At 39.6% G+C, this 24,930-nt stretch overlaps 1 protein-coding gene across 1 annotated transcript in view; it reads right to left on the bottom strand.

Annotated features, from left to right (window-relative positions):
- Positions 1 to 18,678, bottom strand: part of CDC73 (cell division cycle 73) — a 137,710-nt gene extending 119,032 nt beyond the window's left edge. Inside the window, exons 1-6 of the mRNA XM_012444606.3 lie at positions 18,381 to 18,678; positions 15,455 to 15,560; positions 11,217 to 11,286; positions 5,357 to 5,419; positions 5,226 to 5,278; positions 2,002 to 2,090 (exon numbers count right to left, since the gene is read on the bottom strand). Of these exons, the coding sequence (XP_012300029.1) occupies positions 2,002 to 2,090; positions 5,226 to 5,278; positions 5,357 to 5,419; positions 11,217 to 11,286; positions 15,455 to 15,560; positions 18,381 to 18,511 (512 nt within the window). The 5' untranslated portion in view covers positions 18,512 to 18,678. The remainder of the gene's footprint in view (positions 1 to 2,001; positions 2,091 to 5,225; positions 5,279 to 5,356; positions 5,420 to 11,216; positions 11,287 to 15,454; positions 15,561 to 18,380) is intronic.
- Positions 18,679 to 24,930: the final 6,252 nt, after the last annotated feature.

Here is a 24,930-nt window from a genome sequence, read left to right as displayed (position 1 = left end):
GCATACACCTCTGCTTCCCTTAAATGAAAAGGTGACCTTGGTACTTCTTGGCTAGAGTTCAGGACTATCCAAGGTTTCAGGCATCCACTGGAGGTCTTAGAACATATCCCCAGAGGGTGGCTGGGAGACTACTGTACCTCTCCAAACTATAATCAAGCCTGCAATGGACTTTGAATCATGTAAGTTTTCCTTACAGACAAGATGAAGTATCAGAGACTAGATTAACCCTCCAGCTTTTAAATAACCAGTCAAAATACATAAAACAATGGTTTACCAGACACTAGATATGAAGCAATGAAGGACAGTAATTCCCAAACAAATGAGAAATAAAGTAAGCACTATGACTGCCTCAGTTTATTGCCTTCTAAGTTTCCAAGACATGGCCTTAAGAGCAGAACCCATGTAGAACTGAGAGGATTCTCTGATACAAGGAAATTGAGCTGATTACAACAAGACCAACTTGGTTAGAATTCATAGGCCAGAACACCTGAGGAGACAACTGCACAGGAGATCGCACTCACGTACCCCAGCAGAATACTCACTAGCACATAAATATGAAGAAACTAAGGGTGAATAAAGAACCACCCAAGTGGATTAAACAGTAATGCCCAGTGATCACACAGGGTGAAGAATAGTGCTTGTTCCACTAGCCAGGATGAAACCTCATATTCATGAGGTATTAGGTAGAGTACTCAGAATGGTCTTGCCTCAGTGGGTGGGGTATAATTATCCTAGCTGACTAATGTTCAGATAAATTAAAACCAAGACACCACCCTCCAAAAAAAAACAGTTTCCAAGTGATTTAACTGTGTCCCAAAACAAAGCTAAAGATGATGTGGGGAAATATAACAATATCTACCATTCAACAACGCAAAAAGTAAACAAAATGTTTGGTGTGTGATCAAAGATCACTTGATATGTCATAACACATGAAAATATGACCCAGAATAAGAGAAATATCTATTTCAAGTCATGAAAATAATTACTAGAACTACATTCTGTATTTCAACAAGTTAAATGAAAAGATGAAGTAGGTTTTTCTTTAAAAAAAAAAAAAGAGCAAAACACAGAAAAATTAGCTGGACATGGTGGCATGTGCCTGTAATCCCAGCTACTTGGGAGGCTGAGGCAGGACAATCACTTGAACACAGGAGGCGGAGATTGCAGTAAGCTGAGATCGCACCATTGCACTCCAGCCTGGGCAACAAGAGTGAAACTCCATCTTAAAAAAAAAAAAACTTCTTGAGATGAAAACCACAATATTGGAGATGAAACATCCATGGGATTACAGGAAAAAAAAAATAAAATTGAATACACAACAGAAACTATCAAAAAAAAATTCAAAAAAGAATATAACAGGTAATGAATCCAAAAAAATTTTAAAAAAATTAAGTGAACTGTCAAAGAAAAATTATTAGTCAAGTTCAATACAACAGAAACTATCCGAAAATTCAGAAAAGAATATAAACAGACAGAAAAGAATCCAAAAAAAGAACATAAGTAAGCTGTCAAACAACTTAAGAGTCTGAGTAGCTGAAATTCAGAAAAATTAAAACATTTTTAAAAAGTGAAGAAACTAGGTCCAACCATTTATGTATTGTCTGTAGCTGCTTTCCCTATACCACAAAAGTTCGGTAGTTTCAAGAGACCATATTACCTGCAAAGCTAAAAATATTTAATATGTGGCACTTCCTAGAAAAAGCCTGCTGACCTCTGCTATACATAATCAGTAAGAGATAACATAAAATGAATTTCTCAGCTTATAAAGCAATTTTTAAAAAGAAAGACCAATATGGTAATAGAATCAAGAAGACTTTTCAAAAAGCATGACAAACACAATGACTTCCAATCCCCACACATACTCTTATGAACTTAAGAGCACAGAAGCATACAATGAATTCAAGAGGTAAATGTAAATGCGGAGAGCATTCTAATATTACTTTTCCATATACATTCACATTTATCTACACTATCTACTTTCTACGAAAAAAAAATTCTTACCTGATTTGTTCAGTCTGTACAATCCCTTCTTTGTGACCCTCCAAACGAGCAGCCAATCTCTCTTTATCAAGGCGCACACACTCTTCATCCTGGAAATAACCACTGGTTAGTGTATTTTAAAGTTTTATTTAACTTTTAGGAAGAAAAAGACACTACACATGGCCGGGCGCAGTGGTTTACGCCCGTAATCCCAGCACTTTGGGAAGCCAAGGCAGGCGGATCAAGAGGTCAGGAGATCAAGACCATCCTGGCCAACACAGTGAAATCCTGTCTCTACTAAAATACAAAAAAAAAAAAAAAAAAAATTAGCCAGGCGTGGTGGCGCACACCTGTAGTCCTAGCTACTCAGGAGGCTGAGGTAGGTGAATCACTTGAACCTGAGAGGTGGAAGGCAGTGAGCCGAGATTGCGCCACTGCCCTCCAGCCTGGTGACAGAGCAAGACTTCATCTCAAAAACAACAACAACAAAACCACTGCATGTAACTTTTTCTTACCAAATTTCCTACCTATATAATTCTAGTTAACAGTGTCTTTAGGTCAACTTCAAGATTACTTTTAGCTACAGAAAGATAATAAATATATGTTGAATTTTAAAACTAGAATCATCTAGAAGCTTAGGAAAAACTTGCTTAGCAACTTTTTTTATGATTAAGGGTTCTTCCCCTATCATAGTTGCCTTTCTTCAGAAAGACATCATACAACAAATAAATTCATATTTTTGAGAAAGTTAATAACCAAATGTTATGACAAGCCTTTACCTAGTCAAAAATTTCATTTTGGCATCTCCATCTTTTTTCATCTGTTGCTACAGGTCCTGAATCCACAGCACTAATCAGAATGTTCCAAGGAAAACCCTAAAGGCTTTCAAAGGATGCTCCCTAGAACATTAGAAGCTTCCAACTAAATGCCTCATGGGCCACTTCAAGATCTCGTCTGAAATTCAACCCTGGTAGCTCAGCTTTTATCTAATTTATGTATTATGATGTCAGGTAAAATTTAGTCCGAAAAGCAGATGGTTAAAAACAAAATCTGGTAACCGTGATCTAGTTTAATGTCCACATTCAACAAATAACAAAACTGCAGACCAGAGTCAATGACTATGACTAATGGAATACAAAACTGTATAAAAGGCATCAGCATACTCCAGAGACCCAAAAAGATGCTGGGTTCCAATTTATGTCCTACTGCTAATCTATCACGTAAAAATCTTAAAACGAATACATCAGCTGAAATAAATGCAAAAATATTTTGAAAAATGCATCCAATTTTTTCCATTTGCAATAAAGATATAGCCCAGATTACTCAAATTCTTCACAGAACTGCTGATTTTAAAAACAACTGTGGCCTAGATTTTCATCAAATCAGAAACTCTGCCCTCAGTTTCTCTTTCCTAGCACAGTTCCTTATAGGTTCTCAAAAATATACACTGAACTGAAAACCAATTATGAAATCCACAGCTTTTTACATAACACATTTCAACCCTACAAATGATCTAGAAAAATATGTATTAAGCTATTTCCTGCTGATTTTTCAAGTTATTAGAATCCTAGGAAATTAGAACTTCTGCCATGTTGAATTTTTTCAAATAATTAGACTGTGACGTTCAGGTTGTTTCAAATAAATGGTACTCCTTGGGCTGGGTGCAATGGCTCATCCAGTAAACCTAGCACTTTGGGAGGCCAAGGTAGGCAGACTGCTGGAGACCAGGAATTTGAGATCAAATAAATGTTACCACTAAATACACACACTGTTTACCACAGGTCGCAATCTCCTGTCATGTAAGGTGAAACATTCAGTTTTACTACAACAAAATTTATACCCAATGGAATGGCTAGAAACCAGATTGCCAAGGTTCCAACTGGTTCTTCAAACCTCAGCAACTCACTCTGTCTGAGCCTATTCACTCATAGATGACATGCATAGTACTACCAGCTTCATGAGGACTGGAAGCACTATGCATATATTTATGAGCAAATATGATTACATGAGTTAATACATATAAAGTACTTAGAATATCACATAGCATACAGCAGTAACAATGAATCAATTATCACTCTCTCTTGAAAACATCAGATCCATGTTTCAGAATATGCTTAATTAAAATGACATTTAAGTAGTAAGTACTTTATGTTCACAGTTCCGAGCAGTAAAGCAAGCCCCCATAAAACCTTGTTTCAAGGGCAGGCAAACTACATTCCAAAGACCAATTCTGGCCCTCCATCTGTTTCCCACAGTTTTTTATAAAAACGTAGCCACATCCGGCTGGGCACAGTGGCTCATGCCTGTAATCCCAGTACTTTGGGAGGCCAAGGCAGGTAGATCACAAGGTCAGGAGTTCAAGACCAGCTTGGCCAACATGGTGAAACCCCATCTCTACTAAAAGTAAAAAACAAAAAAATCAGCAGGGTGTGGTGGTGGGTGCTTGTAATCCCAGCTACTTGGGAGACTGAGGCAGAGAACTGCTCGAACCCAGGAGGTGGAGGTTGCAGTGAAACGAGATGGAGCCATTGCACTCCAGCCTGGGCAAAAGGGAGAGACTCTAGCTCAAAAAAAAAAAAAAAACCCAGAAACATAGCCACATCTGTTCATTTATGTATTGTCTATGAATGCTTTCACACTATAATATTAAAGTGAAATAGTTGCAACAAAAACTGTATGGTCCATAAAGCCTAAAATATTTATTATCTGGCCTTTTATACGGAAAGTATTATGCAGCCTGGCCAACATGGAAAACCCCCACCAAAATAATAATAATAATACTACACACACAGAGAGAGAGAGAGAGAGAGAAAAAAAAAATTAGCCAGGCATGGTGGCAGGTACCCGCAGTTCCAACTACTCGGGAGGCTGAGGTGGGAGGATTGCCTGAGCCTCGGCGGTCGAGGCTGCAGTGAGCTATGATCATACCACTGCACTCCAACCTGGGTGACAGAGACTCTGCCTCAAAAAAAGAGAAAGGAAAAACAAGTCTGACCCTTGAGCCAGTATTTTCAACAATAAGACTATAAAAGCAAAGAAAAAAATGTTGTGTCCATCACATAGCTTGCATGTGAGAGGGCAAAAACTATAGCCTGAGCTACTTATTAATCAATTTTCTTCTTTCTACTACAAAAATTTTTCCAAGGAAAAAAAGCTTCTCAGGTTACTGCAAAGAATTCTTGTTCTACAACATCCAAATTTCAGTAACAATATAAATGATATTGTTTAAAATAAAGTTTCTTTACCTCAATTCGTGGTTTCTTTGCTTCCGCTAAAACTTCATCCGCAGCTCGTTTGACTATAAAAGAGAAGTAAATAAATGTGTAGTTTTGGAATGGGCTTCTGAAGTTCAATATAAATATGCAACAAGACATACCTTGAGTAGATCGCTGAAGACCTATTTCTAAGGGAGCGCTTCTGTCTATACTTGCCGATGTTGCTGAAGATATAAAAAGATTCATATGAAGATTAACATTTGAACATACATACTGGACATTATTACAAGTGAAATGCTTTAGGTTTTTAATATACTTCTATATGGTGATTTCTCTAGGTAAAAAATTAAGTTTTAAAGCAGCTCTGCAAAAGCATTTAGAAGATTAATCTGTACTAGAAAGTCTCTAAGAGGACAAACTATTTTTAGCAATTTAGTTTGCAAATTACTGAGATGACATGACTGAAATTAGTTGCTTCAAAGGATATGCTCCTAATTTCAGTGAGATCATCTCAAACACTATGCTCCGCCCAGCACGGTGGCTCACTCCTGTAATCCCAGAACTTTGGGAGGCCGAGGCTTGCAGATCACCTGAGGTCAGGAGTTCAAGACCAGCCTGACCAACATGGAGAAACCCTATTTTTACTAAAAATACAAAAATTAGCCAGGAGTGGTGACCCATGCCTATAATCCTGCTACTTGGGAGGCTGAGGCAGGAGAATCCCTTGAACCCTGGAGGCAGAGGTTGTGGTGAGCTAAGATCACGCTATCGCACTCCAGCCTGGACAACAAGAGTGAAACTCCGTCTCGAAAAAAAAAAAAAAGAATATACTCCAATATCATAACACAGACACCTAATAAGGTATATCTAAACATAAATAAATGCATAAATATGTATATATAAGGGCAATTTTTTTAAAGTTAGCATTCACCCTAAACATGCAATTTTTAGTTAAATTATTTAATTTTTAGATGGCTCAACAAAAAGGGGAGTACCAGTCCCCATTCACCTAGTCCCCACCACCCTATGCAGCCAACTAGTCTCTTATACATCCTTCTTGAGTTTCTTTCTGTAGATACAAGAAATCGAAATTATTTTTACTTTTTAATACAAAAGGTAACATACTAAATGAGCTGTTCTGAACCCTGCTTTCTTTTTTACCCAAGAACTTATCTCCCATATTCCTCCTATCAGTAAGTAGAGCATTTCTTTTTTTTTTTTTTTTTTTTGAGACGGAGTTTCGCTCTTGATACCCAGGCTGGAGTGCAATGGCGCGATCTCAGCTCACCGCAACCTCCGCCTCCTGGGTTCAGGCAATTCTCCTGCCTCAGCCTCCTGAGTAGCTGGGATTACAGGCACGCGCCACCGTGCCCAGCTAATTTTTTTGTATTAGTAGAGACGGGGTTTCACCATGTCGACCAGGATGGTCTCGATCTCTTGACCTCGTGATCCACCCGCCTCGGCCTCCCAAAGTGCTGGGATTACAGGCTTGAGCCACCGCGCCCGGCCAGTAGAGCATTTCTTTCACTCTTTCTAAAGCTATGAGTACCTATGAGTACTCTACTGTATGGCCTAATTACAATTTATTTAACTAGGTCCCTGTTGATGAGCTGTTCAATTTTAGTCTTTTGTTGTTACAAACAATGGCACAATGATATATAAATATACATATAAAGTCACATCATACATTTTCACACATAAATATATAAATGTATATATATAATGGCAAGATTTTTTTAAAGTTATCATTCACCATACACATGTAATTTTTAGTTATTTACGACTGGTAAAAAAACTAAACTAAATATACCTTCAGGATAAAGTTCCAGACATAGGATTTCTACGTTAAATTTGAAATGTTAGATTGCTGCCAATTCTTCAATGGAGGAGTACTGATTAACATCATAACCAACAATATAGTAGAATATCTGTTTTCTCATTGTTTCACCAGAGTACATTATCAAACTTAAAAATTTTTGTCCATCAGGTAAAAAAACAAAAAACAAAAAACAAAACTTATGTCTGTATAGTTTAAATTTGTAATTCTCTTATTATAAATGAAATTAACCATTTTTCATGATTTTATGACCTTTCCTGTGAATTTTATGACATAATCCATTTGGTCTTTTATGCATACATTTCCAGGACCCTTCATATATTAGTGAGATTAGCCCTTTATCTGTGATGAGTTGAAATATTAATGTCTTTTCTCAGTTTGACATATCTTTTTTTTGTAATATAGAACTTTATTACTTTTATCAGCTTGTAACTAAATCCCACCTTCCTCCCACTGATTTGACATGTCTCTTTACTCACATGTTAAATTCACATATAGATTTCTAACCTAAAAGATAAAGTTGTTTTATTAGTGTATCTATTCATTTAGTTTTTTTTAACTATTGGGGTTTTATTATAAGTTCTCTAGAATGACTAGTCTTTTTTCATTGATCTTCTATACATTTTTAGGATTCTTACTTTTGCCAATGAACTTTAGAATCATCCTGTTCTACTCTTACCTCGAGAAAAACTGCAGATTCTTATTGAGACAATGTTAAATGTACAAATTAAGAACTAACTTTTTTAAACAGTTATGTCTCCTTAAGAATACGGTCTCAATATCTGCTCAATCTTTTCATTAAACTATTAAATTAAGTTTTTAAAAATTGGCAAAGCAATATGCTTAGTGACTAAATTTGTCCTATAGAAACCACAGGAAATGACATAGATGGATAAAGAGCAACTCTACTTTAGATTCTTAAAAAAAAAAAAAAGTCATTTGTTCTAAAGCACTTCCCCAAAACTAGCCTGTTTATCAGGCTCACCTGTGATGCTTAAGAATAGAGAATCTCAGACTTTATATATCTTCTGAAGCCAAAAAAAAAAAATTTTAAAAACACGCCATTTTCAAACCATGATTCTCATCATTTAAAAAATTAGAGAAATACTGCTCCAAAGAATCAAATTTGCTTTGATTTAAAACAAAAAAAATGGGCACAGTGGCTCATGCCTGCAATTTCAACACTTTGGGAGGCCAAGGGAGAAGGACTGCTTGAGCCAAGAGTTCAAGACCAGCCTGAACAATGCAGTGAGACCCCATCTCTAAAAGAAAAAAAAAGGCTTCTTCTATCCTCCCCAACGCCATCCTCTTCACAGAATTGAGACTCCTCCTTTAATCCTGCTGGGTTCGAAACTTTCGTGTATCCAGTCTCCCTTCCATGACAGTAAAAATGTTTACACGTTTAAGACAAGGATTTTGCATTTTGCACAACACCCAGCATAATGCCTTTAAAAATAAGCATTTAATAACTACTTACTGAATGAGGATAGCATAGGAAGAAAGTATTCCTAATGATGATCTTTCCATTATATAAAAGATTCTCTTTGAAATCGATCTTACTGCTTAAAGCCACGCATGACAAGACAGCTGTTTAAGACTTAAAGGTATGACATTCCACACTCAGCAAAGTAAGACCCAATAGTTCTATTATATCAATGTATTTGTACAACGTATTGTACTCAGAGTAAATTAGTAATTATTCATTTAAGAACCCACAATGTACCACTATTCTGAATGCTGGGTATTTAACAAGACAAACAACTGTCTGTCCCCGTAGGGTTTACTTTCTGACAGGGAAGACAGACACTGTCTGTCTATGTACTATCTGTTTATGTACTAATTAGGTACATAAACAGATACATAATTTTTGGTCAATGTACGGGATTTGATGAAAAATAAATCAGATGGCACTATATAAAGACCACAGAAGGAGGAAAGGAATACTGTATTTTAGATAGAGTGGTCAGAGAAGTCTTTGATGGAATAATATTTGGAAGAACACTTGAGCACAGATCTAAATGAAATAGTAAGGAAGTGAGCCATGTGATAATGTAAAGATAACTCAAGACAGAGAAAAGAGAAAGTGCAAAGGCGCTAAGATCAGCATAGCTAAAAGACCAAAAACACTGACTGCTATAAACCAAGGAAGACTGGTAGAAGATGAAATAACAGAGATTTACTCAGAGGCAAGATATGGCCAGGGTAACAAGTATGAGTTTTATTCTAAGTGTGATGGGGAGGGCTGGGTGCGGTGGCTCAAGCCTGTAATCCCAGCACTTTGGGAGGCCGAGGCAGGTGGATCATGAGGTCAAGAGATCGAGACCATCCTGGTCAACACGGTGAAACCCTGTCTCTACTAACACACACAAAAAAATTAGCTGGGCATGGTGGCGCGTGCCTGTAATCCCAGCTACTCAGGAGGCTGAGGCAGGAGAATTGCCTGAACCCAGGAGGGGGAGGTTGTGGTGAGCCGAGATTGCGCCATTGCACTCCAGCCTGGGTAACAAGAGCGAAACTCTGTCTCAAAAAAAAAAAAAAAGTGTGATGGGAAGCCACAGGTGATGGGAAGCCACAGGTGAGTGACACAATCAAATTTATGTACTTTTTCAACAACAAGACACTCTACTACGACTACACTATAGAAAATAAAGAGTAGGGACTGTGAGGAAGCTATGCAATAATCTAAAAAGAAAGGATGAAATAGAGTGGGTAGGATGGTAAGAAGTTGTCATAATTTTAAAGACAGAAAAAAAGAACTTGTCGATAGAATGGATGTGAGATATGACAAAGATTTCGCTGGAGTTTTGGCCTAAGCAACTGCAGGAATAGGATACTACTGCTCCTTACTAAAGTAGGAACACTGAGGAAAGAACAGTCTTGTTTTTTTTCTGTGTGAGGGCAGAAGGGAAAGAGGGAATTGGGCATTCCATTTTCAATGTGTTAAATTTCAGATGCCTATTCAACATCCAAGAAAACATGTTGACAGTAAATTTACAAATCTGGTGCCCTGGAACAAGTCAATGCTTAAAAAAAATTTGGAATTTTATCAGCATATATATATCTAAGGTGTAAAACTGAAAGAGATCACTCATAGGATAAGGGTTAAAAGAGATGATTAAAAAAAAAGATCAAGTCTTGGAAACTTCAAGAAGTAGAGGTCAGGTACAGAAGTAACCATATAAACTGAAAGGCGAACAATGAGTAGAAAGAGAACCAAGAGTCTGGTGTTCCAAATGCCAAATGAAGAAAGGCTTTCAAAAAAGTGGTCAATAGTAGCGAATGCCGTTGAGAGGTCAAGTATGGTACAAGAGACCAAACAATGTAGCAATCCTTAAATCAGTGTTGACCTTAGAAAGAGTGATTCTAAGGCCGGGCGCGGTGGCTCAAGCCTGTAATCCCAGCACTTTGGGAGGCCGAGGCGGGTGGATCACGTGGTCAAGAGATCGAGACCATCCTGGTCAACATGGTGAAACCCCGTCTCTACTAAAAATACAAAAAATTAGCTGGGCATAGTGGCGCGTGCCTGTAATCCCAGCTACCCAGAAGGCTGAGGCAGGAGAATTGCCTGATCCCGGGAGGCGGAGGTTGTGGTGAGCCGAGATTGCGCCATTGCACTCCAGCCTGGGTAACAAGAGTAAAACTCCATCTCAAAAAAAAAAACAAAAAAAAACAAAGCGTGATTCTAGTGGGATGCTGAGGATGAAAGCCAGACTAGAGTGGCTTCAAGAAAGAAACAGAGGTAAAGAAGAAGCAATGATACCACATGAACTCTTGCAAAGAATGTTACAATACCAAGGAGAAGATAAATGAAGCAGTAGACAGTAGGAATGTGGTGTCAAAAGCATTTTTTAAACATGAGAGATCTTTCTGTAGGTATTCTAAAAGGGAATGATCCAGAAAAACGTAGAAAATTGATAATGTAAGAGAGTAACAACAATTTACAAAGACAAAGTCTTTGAGACTGTGAAAGGAGAGGGAATCCACACACAAGGAAGGGGTGACTGGCCTTAAAGCCAAAGACAATGTATTCTCTGTATAAGAAAAAGATGAGCACACAGACAAAAATGAAGGTAGGTTAAATTTTTTAGTGGAAATACAAATTCTCTTCCCACTAATCATTATTTCATAGGGGAAAATAGAAACAATATCTGTTTAAGGGTGGGAACAATTTAAAAAGTACTCACACGCTTCACCATTGAGATATCCAAGTAGATCTTTTCGGTCAGGTCTTCTAACCACAGGAATATTTTCAGTCTAAAGCCAAAATTTTAAATGAGGTATCAAATGAATAATAATGATACACAACTTGATAAATATAAACATGTAATGTCTGAATTTTATTCCAACATATCTTGATAAAATATATTTTAAATCACATTTGTAAAAAATGACTAGGCTATAAGAACCTAATAAAAATCCTGAAAATTTATCAAACAAGTTACTTTTAATAATTTTCTTGGCTGAGCGTGGAGGCTTATGCCTGTAATCCTAGCACTTTGGGAGGGTGATATGGGTGGATCGCCTGAAGTCAGGAGTTCAAGACCAGCCTGCCCAACATGGCAAAACCCTGTCTCTACAAAAAGTACAAAAATTAACTGGGTGTGGTGGCACACGCCTGTAATCCCAGCTACTTGGGAGTCTGAGGCAGGAGAATTGCTGGAACCCAGGAGGCAGAGGTTTTAGTGAGCCAAGACTGTACCATTACACTCCGGCCTGGGCAGCAGAGAAAGATTCCATCTCTAAATAGATAAACGAATAAATAAATACATTTCTTTTTGAAATTCCAGGAAGCTATACAAAAGATAATTATTAGAAATAAAGCAACGGCCAGGCACAATGGCCCACACCTGTAATCCCAGTACTGTGTGGAGGTCGAGGCGGGAGGATCACTTGAGGTCAGGAATTCAAGACCAGCCTGGCCAATATGGTGAAACCCTGTCTCTACTAAAAATACAAAAATTAGCCGGGCATGGTGATGGGTGCCTCTAATTCCAGCTACTGGGGAGGCTGAGGCAAGACACTGTTTCAAACACAAACAAACAGTACAAGAAAAATTAGTAGCTGAGAGATTCCAGTTTAAATCCTTTATCACTTTATATGAGTAACAATGAAGTAACAAGAACCTTTAGTATCTTTGGTCAATGACGTTATATCGAATACTTATTATATTTCATTGCACCAAACATTCTGCACTGACTCCTCAATGATTTATATAAACTGTATTTAATCACTTAAAATTAATCTTTTATTTTAAAAAGGTCAAGCTAAATTTTAGTCTCCTTATGAGTTTTAAAGTTTGAGTGCAGAGTTCTTTTGTGCTTGTATTAGCCAGCCTAGGCCAGGCATGGTGGCTCACACCTGTAATTCTAACACTTTGGGAGGCCATCGTGGCTAGACTGCTGGAGCCCAGGAGTTCAAGACCTGTGGGCAACATGAAGAAACTCCATCTCAACAAAAATATAAAAGTTAGCTAGGCATGGTTGCAAGCGCCTGCAGTCCCAGCTATAGCTCCAGCTATTCATGAGGCTGAAATAAGAAGACAGCTTGAGCCCAAGAGAGCAAGGCTGTGGCGAGTCAAGATCCTGCCACTGCACTCCAGCCTGGGTGACAGAGCAAGACTCTGTCTCAAAAAATAAAAAATAAAAATAAACCAGTCTACATGGAAGATCATAAACAATTAAAAGATTTGAGTTAATTTTAAGTTACTGTTTCTAAGTCTAATAAGTTACATCATTTCGTCACTATTGAGTTATATACACATTACAGTCCACTGAGAAAGATTACATCTACTCACACTAAAATAGGAGCTAAGGGTCAGGAATACGTGTTTCAAGAGTGGTCTGCTCACAGGAAAGAGCAAATAACACAAAGTAATTAGGAGACAACAACCTCAAATTCATAGAACTTTGGAATTTTAGAATTCTGCTCTTTCAACTTGACAAATATTTAAGAAAAATAAGAGCTAAATCTTATGCAACGAAGGGTCCCAAGGTCCCCAGTAACAATTATAACTATCAGTTATGTGTACAACCATTTCCCAGTAACAGAATCTATAAATCTAAGCCAACTCTCTGAATCTTGGTTACACTAAAATGAATATATCCAACAAAACGCTGTAAAAACTACCTAATTAAAATAGCCTTAAAGAGGGAGCTGATGCTATTTTTTCCCATTATTTCTCAAGTAGTCTCACTCAAATTTTATGTTTTTAAATATGTAACATAAATATGTATTTCTTGCTCGGGAAAGCAGAAGCCTTATGGCTTAATACAAAGGCCACTAAGTGACGGGATACTTTCTCAACTGCTACACACACACACACACACACACACACACACACACTCTCTTTTTTTTCCTTGAGACAGAGTCTTGCTCTATCACCCACACTAGATGCACTGGTGCGATCATGGCTCACTGCAGCCTCAACCTCCTGGGCCCAAGTGATCCTCCCACTTCAGCGCCTTGAGTAGCTAGCTGGGAGTATAGGTGCACACTACCATGCCTGGCTATTTTTTTTATTTTTTATTTTGATGAGGTTTCCCCATGTTTCCCAGGTTGGTCTTGAACTCCTGAACTCAAGGGATCCTCCCACCTTAGCCTCCCAAAGTGCTGGGACTACAGGCATGCACCACCACACCCAGCTTTCAGTTGCTTTAAATAACAAGGTATTATTTGAAAGATAACTCACATAAGCCAGAAACCTTAACTATTTCTAGTTGGGAGGGAGGCTAGGGTTATAGAAGTTAAGTTTCACACAGCTTAATGTGATCCAGCAACTGTGTAAGGTAACTCAAAAAACAGCTCCAGTGATGACAGAGACAATGATGTTTAAGAAAATCATTTTAACAACTATAAGAAAAGTTTAAGAAAATTGTTTTAACAACTATAAAGATGGGGGAAAAGCAGTTATTTATAAATATATTCCATAGTGAATTTTAAGTACGTACTTGTGAGTAAGCAAAAGCAACAAATATTAAAAGCAGACATTTAATTATTTCAATTATATCTTCAAAAAAATGTTACGTTCAACTCTACCGAAAATAATCTGAGGGAAAAGCTCATTTAAAAATTAAATATCTTTTTAGGCCATTTTATTTGGGCATTTACAGCAATTTTCCACATCATACAGCTATCCTATCCAAATAACTCTAAATCTTATTTACTTATCAATTATAATATACTGCTATAATTTACGTATTGATTATAACATACTTTCCTACAGATGAAAAATCTCATCATCATAGTCTATGAAATCAGTTGTTTTCAAGTTGTTTCCAGAGATCTCCTCTGAGTAATAAATTTTCAAACACTGAGAAAGCAAGCAAAACTAAAAACGAATGAACTTCTCCAGCGTATGAAAACAGCTGCATGAAACTGATTAAGAAATATATATATTTTTTAATGTCTGCTAATCTTGTTCCTTACAACCAAAAAAAAATTTTCTTGAGATTAAACTAGAGTTCTGAAGTAACAAGGTCCTTCCACAGGCTTAAAAGTTTGTTTAAACATCTCTATAAATGCCTTTAGTGTTTCTGGGTTTTCTTTTTCTTGAGATGGCATCTCACTATGTTGCCCATGCTGGTCTTGATCTTTTAGGCTCAAGCAACCCTCCCGCCATAGCCTCCCAAGTAGCTGGGATTACCAGTGTGCACTAACAAGCCTGGCTCTAAAATCCCTTTAAAATTTCCTCGTTATAAACATTACCCACACTTTACATAAATATATCACAGATTTTAAAAAATCTGTGTAAGTCACACAGTTGCCTAATTTTGACTCTCCTGGAGACATTCATGCAAACCTTCCATTCTTTTTGATTTGAAACCTATAAAGGAAGCTATCCATTTCAAATGATACCTACTATCATGGAGCCAAAAAATAAAATAAATAAAGTTTTCATATAAAAATTAACCCGGCATGGTGGGGCATGCCTGTAGTCCCAGCTTCTCAGGCGACTGAGGTGGTAGGCTGGGTCGAGCCAGAGAAGGGGAGGGTGCAATAAGCCAAGATCACACCACTGCACTCCAGCCTGGGCAACAGAGCCAGACCCTATCTCAAAAAAAAAAAAGTTCTAAAATGAATTATTGGCCACGCACAGTGATTCTTGCCAGTAATCCCAGCACTTTGGGAGGCTGAGGCAGGAGGATCCACTGAGGCTAAGAGTTCAAGACCAGCCTAGGCAACACAGCAAGACCCCACCATCTTTACAAAAAAAACAAAAAAAAATTAGCCAGATACAGTGGCCATGCCTACAGTCCTGGCTACTTGAAGGCTGAGGTGGGAAGATCACTTGAGCCCAGGAGTTCAAGGCTGCAATGAGCTATGATCACACTACTGCACTCTAGCCTGGGCAAAAGGGCCAGACCCCATCTCTTAAATAAATAATAAAACTGATAAATGGATAAGTAAAATGAATTCTACTTACAGCTGCACGTCGGACATAAACTGGATGAGAAAGGTGAACATTATTAAGTAGAAATAAAATGGAATCCAATGTGTAGTACTCTCTGGGTTGGCCTTCCTTTCCAGTCCTGAAATAATCAAAGCAAGATTTTTTTACTCACAACTCAAATTCAACTCTTTGGGCTGGATTCATTTATCTACACAACTTTGCTATATAACAATGGGTTTAACACAGCTAACAAAAATAAAGTATAAAACCTAATAATGAATAGACTGTCATGACCGCAAAAGAAACACAAAAGAAGGCAGCGAAAAAAAGCAAGAAGTAGTAAAAATACAAAAAATTCATATAAGGTACTATACACTTTATAGAATTAGGCCCGAATTAGGCTCTGGGCTTTATCAATAAAGAAATTCAACCATATCCTTATTGAAGAGGATCCACAAGAGAAAACAATCAAACTGCTTAGAAGCAGCACAATTATCACCAGTGCTAATTATGAAAGAAATTTATCCTAAGGCTCCTGCTAAATAAAACACTGAACAACATCCTTCATATTCTTACAGTAAGCACAACACTGGATTTCACAGGTATGACTGTCATGATATCCATCAAACTAGACCAATAATGCAAAACCAAAATCCTATTCTATCTGTGATAAAACAATGTAATATACTAATGGTGCAAGCTCTCTAATGCAGGTACTACTATTACCTCATTCTAATCGCACCCTTCCTACATCTGCGCCATCTATACAGCTTTGAATCCGTCTGAATATGGCCCACTATAATCGGCCCTAAACCTACTTTTCTAGCTAGCTTCTAGTCCCACTTTTCCTCTAAACCAGTGTATTTCAAACCACACACCACTATCAATGATTGTACTATGAAACCCGCTTAAACAACTGTATTTCTTCTATTTTCAGAATAGAAGAGAAAAATAAAATCCACTGCATGCAATAAGAAGTATTGTTTAGTGTTTTATGTGTATATATTTACACGTGCATGTGCACATACAGAAAACAAAAATAATTTCTTGGTGTGATTCACTGTTGAAAAAGTTTAAAATCTACTGTGCTAAGCATTCCTTTTTCACTGGCTTCACTGAACTGCTGTCAACACATTTACTTTCTAGTTCTCATGCCTTTAACCATACAGTTCACTCATCTTAGAAGACTTAACCCATCATTTTCGCCCAGAGAACTCCTATCTACCCTTTAAAGTTTATTTATTTGTTCGCTCATTCAAGAAAACTTTGTTGGATGTGAACTTGCCAAAGACAACTATATGGAACTTTCCCTAAATACTTCTAACTAGAAGTGACTGCTGTCTTCATAAACTATTATAGAAAGCATTTCACATCAACTTACCTGTTTAATCTCTATTCAGATTAAGTTAACCTCCTTTGAGGTAGAAACCAGCATCTTAAAAATTTTTTTAATCCTCAGATTGAACCACTTCGCATTCTAGGTATTCCTTAGCCATTGTTTAAAGAAAAAAAATTTTTCATTAAAAATCCAACCACATGTAATTCTATCTATGCAAATTCTTTGAAAGGGTAAAACACCAGAAACTCAGAATGTCATTTGATCAACATTTTATAAAGCTAATTAAATTGTAACACCAAAAAAATTAAAAACCAACCAACAGGCCAGGCACAGTGGCTCAAGCCTGTAATCCCAGCACTTTGGGAAGCCGAGGCGGGCAGATCATTTGAGGTCAGGAGTTCGAGACCAGCCTGACCAACATGGCGAAACCATGTCTAAAACACAAAAATTAGCCAGGCATGGTGGCAGGCGCCTGTAATCCAAGCTAATCCGGAGGCTGAGGCAGGAGAATCACTTTAACTTAGGAGGCGGAGGTTGCAGTGAGCCAAGATTGCACCACTGCACTCCAGCCAGGGTGCACTCCAGCCAGGGTGCACTCCAGCCAGAGTGCACTCCACCCAGAGTGCACTCCAGCCAGGGCGACAGAGCGAGACACTGCACTGCACTCCAGCCAGGGCGACAGAGCGAGACACCCTCTCAAAAATAAATAAATACCAACCAACAAACTAAATTTCCGTAGTTTTTCATCGACTCTTCATAAAGCTTCCATTCAAACAAACAAAATGAGAAGGAAAGTTCCAGCTCAAGGTTCTAATTACCTAAATGAAGCACCAATGACAGTGACGTGACATCATTAAAATAAGACCCCTAATGACTGTTAGACCTATCTCTAGAAGTCTTTCTGAATGACTAAAATTGATAAAACTTCACATGGACCGACATTCCAAAGCATTTCCTTTTAAAAATACACTTGCCAAAATCACACACTATCAATTTCTTAGATCTGTAAAGCTAACTCCATTTCACTAGTAACTTTCTGAGAAATTCCTGAAGACCTCCCTAACACAGATTTTAATGACTTGCCCAAATTCACCCAATTTCTTTCCGATCCTAACTTCAGAGTTGATTGATTTTTCTCTTCTACAAGAACAACCCGCCCTCGCTCCCCTCAGCAACGAAAGGAGATGAAATAAACCATGAGTTCCAAGAACCAGTGGAGATAGCAGCCTCGAAGAGAAGGGGGAAAGAAAACAAAAAAAGAGGCGTCTACGGCACCCGACGGTCTGCTCCTTTGTGCACCTATGCTCAGGTACCCTTGTGCACCAGCCCCACACTTCGCGGGTACACGATACCTACTGCTAAAAATCAGCTGTGAAAGTCAGAAACTCCCACAGTACCTTTCCTCGGGGCTTCTCAAAAATTTAAAGGCATGCACTGCTCCAGAGCTCCTCCCCTTCTTTCCTCACCCTAAAAGTACAACTTCTGCTCTAGAGAGAAACTTTTTTTCCTCGAGCACCCGTTTATCCCATCCCCAGGGGAAACGGGGGGAGGGGTTAAGAGGTCGCCTGGGGGCGCCCAAGTCCGCCCTGCCACCCGCGGGCCACGGCACGCCGGACTTACCCCCAAACTACATAGTTGGTCTTCACATTCTTGGGCCAGGAGAACTCTCCGAAGATCACTTCGTCCCCCTTCACCACAATCTCCTTCTTCTGGATGTTGTACTGTCGCAGGACGCTAAGCACGTCCGCCATCTTCCGCCCCCTCGCCTCTGCCGGCCCGGGGCGCCGCCGCTGCGGCCGCGCCTGCCTCCTTCTTCCCCTGTCGCCTCGCCTTCTTCCTCCTCCTCCTTCGCCGCCGCGACGAACCAACAGCAGCAACACTAACAGCCGTTCTCGCCTACGACAGCAACAGGGGCAGCAACCGCCCCGGCCGCCGAGGACCCCGCGCTCTGAGGCAAGGCCCCGCCGCCGGCTGCCCGCGGAGAACGCCTGACTGCGCTCTTCCAGCGCCGCAGGTCCGCCGCCAGGGGGAGCCGCGACCGCCTGGAAAAGGGCCCCTCCCAGACTTCAACTCGGCAAGGAGCCCACTCGCTCGCCGAAACCCTGAGCGCAGAAGCACCGCGCCCACGTACGACGCACGTACGGGGAACACTGTCGGGCGCGTGCGCGCGGAGCACGTACCCAGTTCCCCGCGGCGCGCACCCGACGGCGACAGGTACGCGCGTACCTGCGTGGCGGGTTCGCACTTTCATCCCCAGCACGTGCACTATTTAACCACCGGCCTCGGGTGCGACGAGAGGCTCCCGCGTCCCTGCTCTGGCCGGGATGGAATTTGGGAAGGATTTGCGGAACACTAGAATTACTCTCCTATCTAGATCGGACCCAGGCCTAGCCAATGACCTCTAGGACTTAGTGATCCGGAGAAGCCCTTTTGAAAGGGTGGGGCCCTTGGGGATTGGGTTCGGGTTTGTTGTTTGCTTTTGATGAGAAAGAACGAGTTTTTGGTTTTTTGTTGGTTTTGAATGGAAAAGACTGAGTCCAGCAAAAAACAAAACAAAACAAAACAAAAAAACACAATTCTGGGCACTGTTGTTTGTTGTTGTTTGACTCTGGTCAAGTGATAAGGCCTCGCAAAGCATCAACTGGTTAATGAAGAAAATGTAATACGAAGATAAGGTAAACGCGTCTAGCAGGTCGATGAAATATCCTAAATGTTGGATCCTCCCGCTCCATTCTTTGGATGATGACTTTTTTTATCCCAGTCCCTTCACCCTGCCAATCCCCTGGCCTCTGTCTCTACTAAAAACACAAAACAATTAGGTGGGCGTGATGGCACACCTGCAATCCAGCTACTCAGGAAGCTGAGGCAGGAGAATCGCTGGAACCTGGGAGATGGAAGCTGCGTGAGCCGAGATCACAGCACTGCACTCCAGCTTGGGCGACAGAGTGAAACTCCACCTTAAAAAAAGAAAAAGAAAATACAATCATATAAAATGCTCAGTTAAAAACTACGAACAGCTGGGCTCAGTGGCTCAGGCCTGTAATCCCAGGCTGAGGCAGAAGGATTGTTTGAGCCTAGGAATTTGATACCAGCCTGGAAATTTGGTACCAGCTACATACAAAAGGCTCTGTTCCAAGATGTAAATGGGAAAGTTACTCTGACAGAAACCCCAAATGGTCCGAACTAAGAACACTTTCAGACTACCCAATTTTTTTTTTAATGGCACACAGAAGGCTCGGTGGTGTCGTTGGCATGCGTTTAGAGATGGAAAAGGAAAACTCAATATACTATGGCCAACCAAACACATCCTATGGGATTGTTTTCTTTTACGATATCAGAAGAAAAAAGAGACAACTTTGTGATTGGTATAACCAAATTCCTTGACCTGTTTTGAAAAAACAAGTTTGAGGAAGATCAGTGTGTGGAGTTACAGCTCCCTAGCAAGGAAAAGCCTCAGTCCATCCAGAGAGTAAGCAAACAACAACATGGACATAGCCATAGTTTACTCCTGGGAATTATTATGGGTTGGGTACTTTAGGAAGGTTAATTATTTATTTGATGCCTTTAATCTATGTGGACTTATTCAGACTGTCTATTTCTTGTGTGAGTTTTGGCAGATTGTGTCTTTCAAGGGGTTCCATTTTATCTAGGTTATGAAATTAGTGGGATATAGTGGTTTACAGCATTTATTATCCTTTTTATGTTTGTGGGATCTGTAGAAATGGTTCCTCTTTTTTCTGATTTTAGTAATTTATGTCCTTTCTTCTTAGCCTGGCTAAGAGGTTCATTGATTTCATTGATCTTTTCAAAGAACCAGCTTTTGGTGTGATTATTGTTTTTTTTACTTTCAGTTTTACCAGTTTATTCTTTAACTTTTATTATTTATTTTCTTTTGCTTACTTTAAATTTAATTTATTCTTCTTTTTTCTAGTTTCCTAAGATAGAAGTTTAGATTATTGATTTTTAGGTCTTCCTTTTTTTTCTTTCTTTTTTTTTTTTTTTTTTTTTTTTTCCGAGACGGAGTTTCGCTCTTGTTACCCAGGCTGGAGTGCAATGGCGCGATCTCGGCTCACCGCAACCTCCGCCTCCTGGGTTCAGGCAATTCTCCTGCCTCAGCCTCCTGAGTAGCTGGGATTACAGGCACGCGCCACCGTGCCCAGCTAATTTTTGTATTTTTAGTAGAGACGGGGTTTCACCATGTTGACCAGTATGGTCTCGATCTCTTGACCTCGTGATCCACCCGCCTCGGCCTCCCAAAGTGCTGGGATTACAGGCGTGAGCCACCGCGCCCGGCCAGGTCTTCCTTTTTTTTCTAATAGATGCAATCGATGCTACAAATTTCCCTCTAAACACTACTTTGCTTCCTCCCATACATTTTGGTAAGTTATATTTTCATTTTCTTGTAGCTCAAAATATTTTAAAATTTATCTTAGGATTTCTTCTTTGACCCATGTGTTATTTAGAAGTATATTGAGAGTAGACATTGCATGATTTCTATTATTTTAAAATTGTTAAAGTGTGTTTTATGACCCAAAATGTGGTCTGTCACGGCGAATGTTCCATGTGTATTTAAGAAGAATGTTTATTCTGCTGTTGTTGAATAAAGTAATCTATAGACATCAACCATGTCCAGATGACTGATGGTGGTATTGAGTTCAATTACACCCTTATTGATTTTCTGCCTTCTGGTTCTGTTCATATCTGATACAGGGGTGTTGAAGTCTTCAACTATAATAGTGGATTCATCTATTTTTCCTTGTAGTTCCATCCGTTTTTGCCTTATGTAATTTGACTCTGTTGTTAAGCACGTACACATTAAGGATTGTTCTGTCTTCTTGGAGAATTGACCTCTTTATCGTTATGTAATGCTCTTCTTTATCCCTGATAACTTTGCTTGCTTTGAAGTCTACTCTGTCTGAAATTAATATAGCTACTCCTACTTTTTTTGATTAGTGTTAGCATGATGTATTTTTCTCCATTTACTTTTTGTCTATATGCGTATTTATGTTTAAAGGGGGTTTCTTGTGGACAACATAGAGATGGGTCTCATATTTTGAACCATTCTGACAATCTCTTAATTGGTGGAGTTAGACCATTGATGTTCACAGTGATTATTGATAAAGTTGGATTAATATCTACTGTATTTGTTATTGCTTTCTATTTGTTGCCCTTGTTCTCTGTTCCTATTTATGTCTGCCACAATTCTTCTGCTCTGTGTGTGTGTGTGTGTGTGTGTGTGCGCGCGTGAGAGAGAGAGAGAGAGACAGAGAGACAGGGTCTTGCTCTGTTATCCAGGCTAGAACCTAGTGGTGTGATTAGAGCTCACTGAGGTTTCAAAATCCTGGGCTCAAGTGATCCTCTCACTGCAACCTCTAGAGTAGCTGAGACCACAGGTGTACACCACCGCGCCAAACTAATTTTTAAGTTTTTCATAGAGACAGGGACCCGCTTTGTTTTCCAGGCTGGTATCAAATTCCTAGGCTCAAGCAATCCTTCTGCCTCAGCCTGGGATTACAGGCTTGAGCCACTGCACCCAGCTGTTCGTAGTTTTAACTGAGCCTTTTATGTGATTGTATTTTCTTTTTCTTTTTCTTTCAGTTTTCACTCTGTCGCCTAGGCTGGAGTGCAGTGCTGTGATCTCGGCTCACGCAGCTTCCATCTCCCAGGTTCCAGCAATTCTCCTGCCTCAGCTTCCTGAGTAGCTGGATTGCAGGTGTGCAACACCATGCCCACCTAATTGTTTTGTGTTTCTAGTAGAGACAGAGGCCAGGCTGCTCTCAAACTCCTAACCTCAAATGATCTGCCTGCCTCTGCCTCCCAAAGTGCTGGGATTACAGGCGTGAGCCACCATGCCTGGCCAATGATTGCATTTTCTTTCCTTTCTTAGCATATTACGTAGATAGATTCTCACTCTGCCACCAGGCTGGAGTGCAGTGGCACTATCCCGGGTCACTGCAACCTCCACCTCCCAGGTTCAAGTGATTCTCCTGCCTAAGCCTCCCGAGTAGCTGGGACTACAGGCAGGTGCCACCACACCCAGCTAATTTTTGTATATTTAGTAGAGACAGGGTTTTACCATGCTGGCCAGGATGGTCTCAATCTCTTGATCTCATGATCTGCCCGCCTTGGCCTGCCAAAGTGCTGGGACAGGCATGAGCCACCATACCTGGCCTCTTCTTTTTTGCTTGTTTGTTTTTGTTTTTTAGTTGTTGCTCTAGAGTTTGCAATATACATTTACAAATAATCCAAGTCTACTTTCAAATAACAGGATATGCACCGGTAGTATGAGTACCTTGTAGCAACAAAATAATCTTCTTTCCTCCCTCCTGTGCCTTGTATCATTGCTGTCATTCATTTTACTTGACAAAAGCTTACATAAGAATATGTACACATATATACATAAGATATACACCTAAACATACATAATCAAATGCATTCTTTCATCCTTTGTTTATGAAGAGCTGAGTTTCTGACCTATATTACTTGTCTTGTCTCTAAGGAACTTCTTTTAACATTTTTGCAAGGCAAATCTGTTGGTATCACATTTTTTCAATTTTACTTTGAGACAGTGATTATTTCTCCTTCATTTTTGAAGGATAATTTTAGGAGGTACAGAATTCTAGGTCGGTTGGGGAATTTTGTCTCAGCATCTTAAATATTTTACTCCATTCTCTTCAGCTTGCATGATTTCTGAGAAGTCAGATAAAATGTTTTTTCCTTTGTAGGTAAGTTTTTTATCTGGTTTTCCCCAGGAGTTTTTAAATTAACTTTCTGCAGTTCGAAAATTATGTGCCTAGGTGTAGCTTACTGAGCACTTATTCTGCCTGGTGTTCTCCAAGCCTCCTGTATATATGATTTGGTATCTGAGGTTAATTTGAAGAATTTTTTTTTTTTTTTTGAGATGGAGTTTCACTCTTGTTGCCCAGGCTGGAGTGCAATGGGGCAGTTGTGGCTCACTGCAACCTCCACCTCCTGGGTTCAAGCGATTCTCCTGCCTAGCCTCCGGAGTAGCTGGGATTATGGGCACTAGCCACCACACCCAGCTAATTTTTTGTATTTTTGGTAGAGACAGGGTTTCACCATATTGCCCAGGACTGGTCTTGAACTCCTGACCTCAGGTGATCCACCCACCGTGCCCTCCCAGAGTGCTAGAATTACAGGTGTGAACCACCACTCCTGGCCAGTTTGAAGAATTTAAGCATCTTTATTGCTTCAAATATTTCTTCTGTCTTTTTCTTTCTTCTCCTGATATTCCCATTATATGTACATTGTCCCGTAGTCCTTGAATATTCTTTTCTGTTCAATCTTTGTTCTCCTTGCTGTTCAGTTTTGGAGTTTTCTGTTGAGAGATCCTTTAGCTCAGAGATTCTTTCCTCAGCCATTTTCATTCTACTAATAAGCCCACAAAAGGCATTCATCATTTTTCTTATAGTGTTTTTTTTTTTAAAATCTCTAGTTTTTTGTGGGTTTTTTTTGGAATTTCTTTTTTTTTTTTTTTGAGACGAAGTTTCACTCTTGTTACCCAGGCTGGAGTGCAATGGCGTGATCTCAGCTCACTGCAACCTCCGCCTCCTGGGTTCAAGCAATTCTCCTGCCTCAGCCTCCTGAGTAGCTGGGATTACAGGCACGCACCACCGTGCCCAGCTAATTTTTTTGTATTTTTAGTAGAGACGGGGTTTCACCATGTTGACCAGGATGGTCTCGATCTCTTGACCTCGTGATCCACCCGCCTCGGCCTCCCAAAGTGCTGGGATTACAGGCGTGAGCCACCGCGCCCGGACCTGTAAAAGTCTTTATAAAGAATGACTTCATATCCTTTGGGGGTATTTGTTTTTGCAACTAACTTGCATCCTTTTATTGAGGAATCAAACAGTCCATTTGAATGTTGGAAAAGAACTCCCAGAAACAGAAGTTCTTATTTTGTACTTTGGTAGCATGAATTTTACACTTGGTTGAACATGTAGAACCAAAAAAGGTTTGGCTTGTTGTAATGTTTAGAATTTTAGATGTACCATTTGACCTTTGACTTTCAAGATAACTTCAGCGTCCTCAGTAAACAAAGGCTGACTCCCTAACCTTACACAGTGACGCACAAAGGCTATTATTGCCATCATTGAGTGGCTTAGACAATCCTGTCAGCAGCAACCGCCCATTTTCTAAGCCATGGTGA

The sequence above is a fragment of the Aotus nancymaae genome, unplaced genomic scaffold, assembly GCF_030222135.1.
Source record: "Aotus nancymaae isolate 86718 unplaced genomic scaffold, 86718_ANA_hifiasm-v0.15.2.pri h1tg000108l, whole genome shotgun sequence".
NCBI classification, from domain to species: Eukaryota; Metazoa; Chordata; class Mammalia; order Primates; family Aotidae; genus Aotus; species Aotus nancymaae.
The sequence above is the reverse complement of the archived record's forward strand: the minus strand, read 5'-3'. Positions and strand labels throughout refer to the sequence as shown.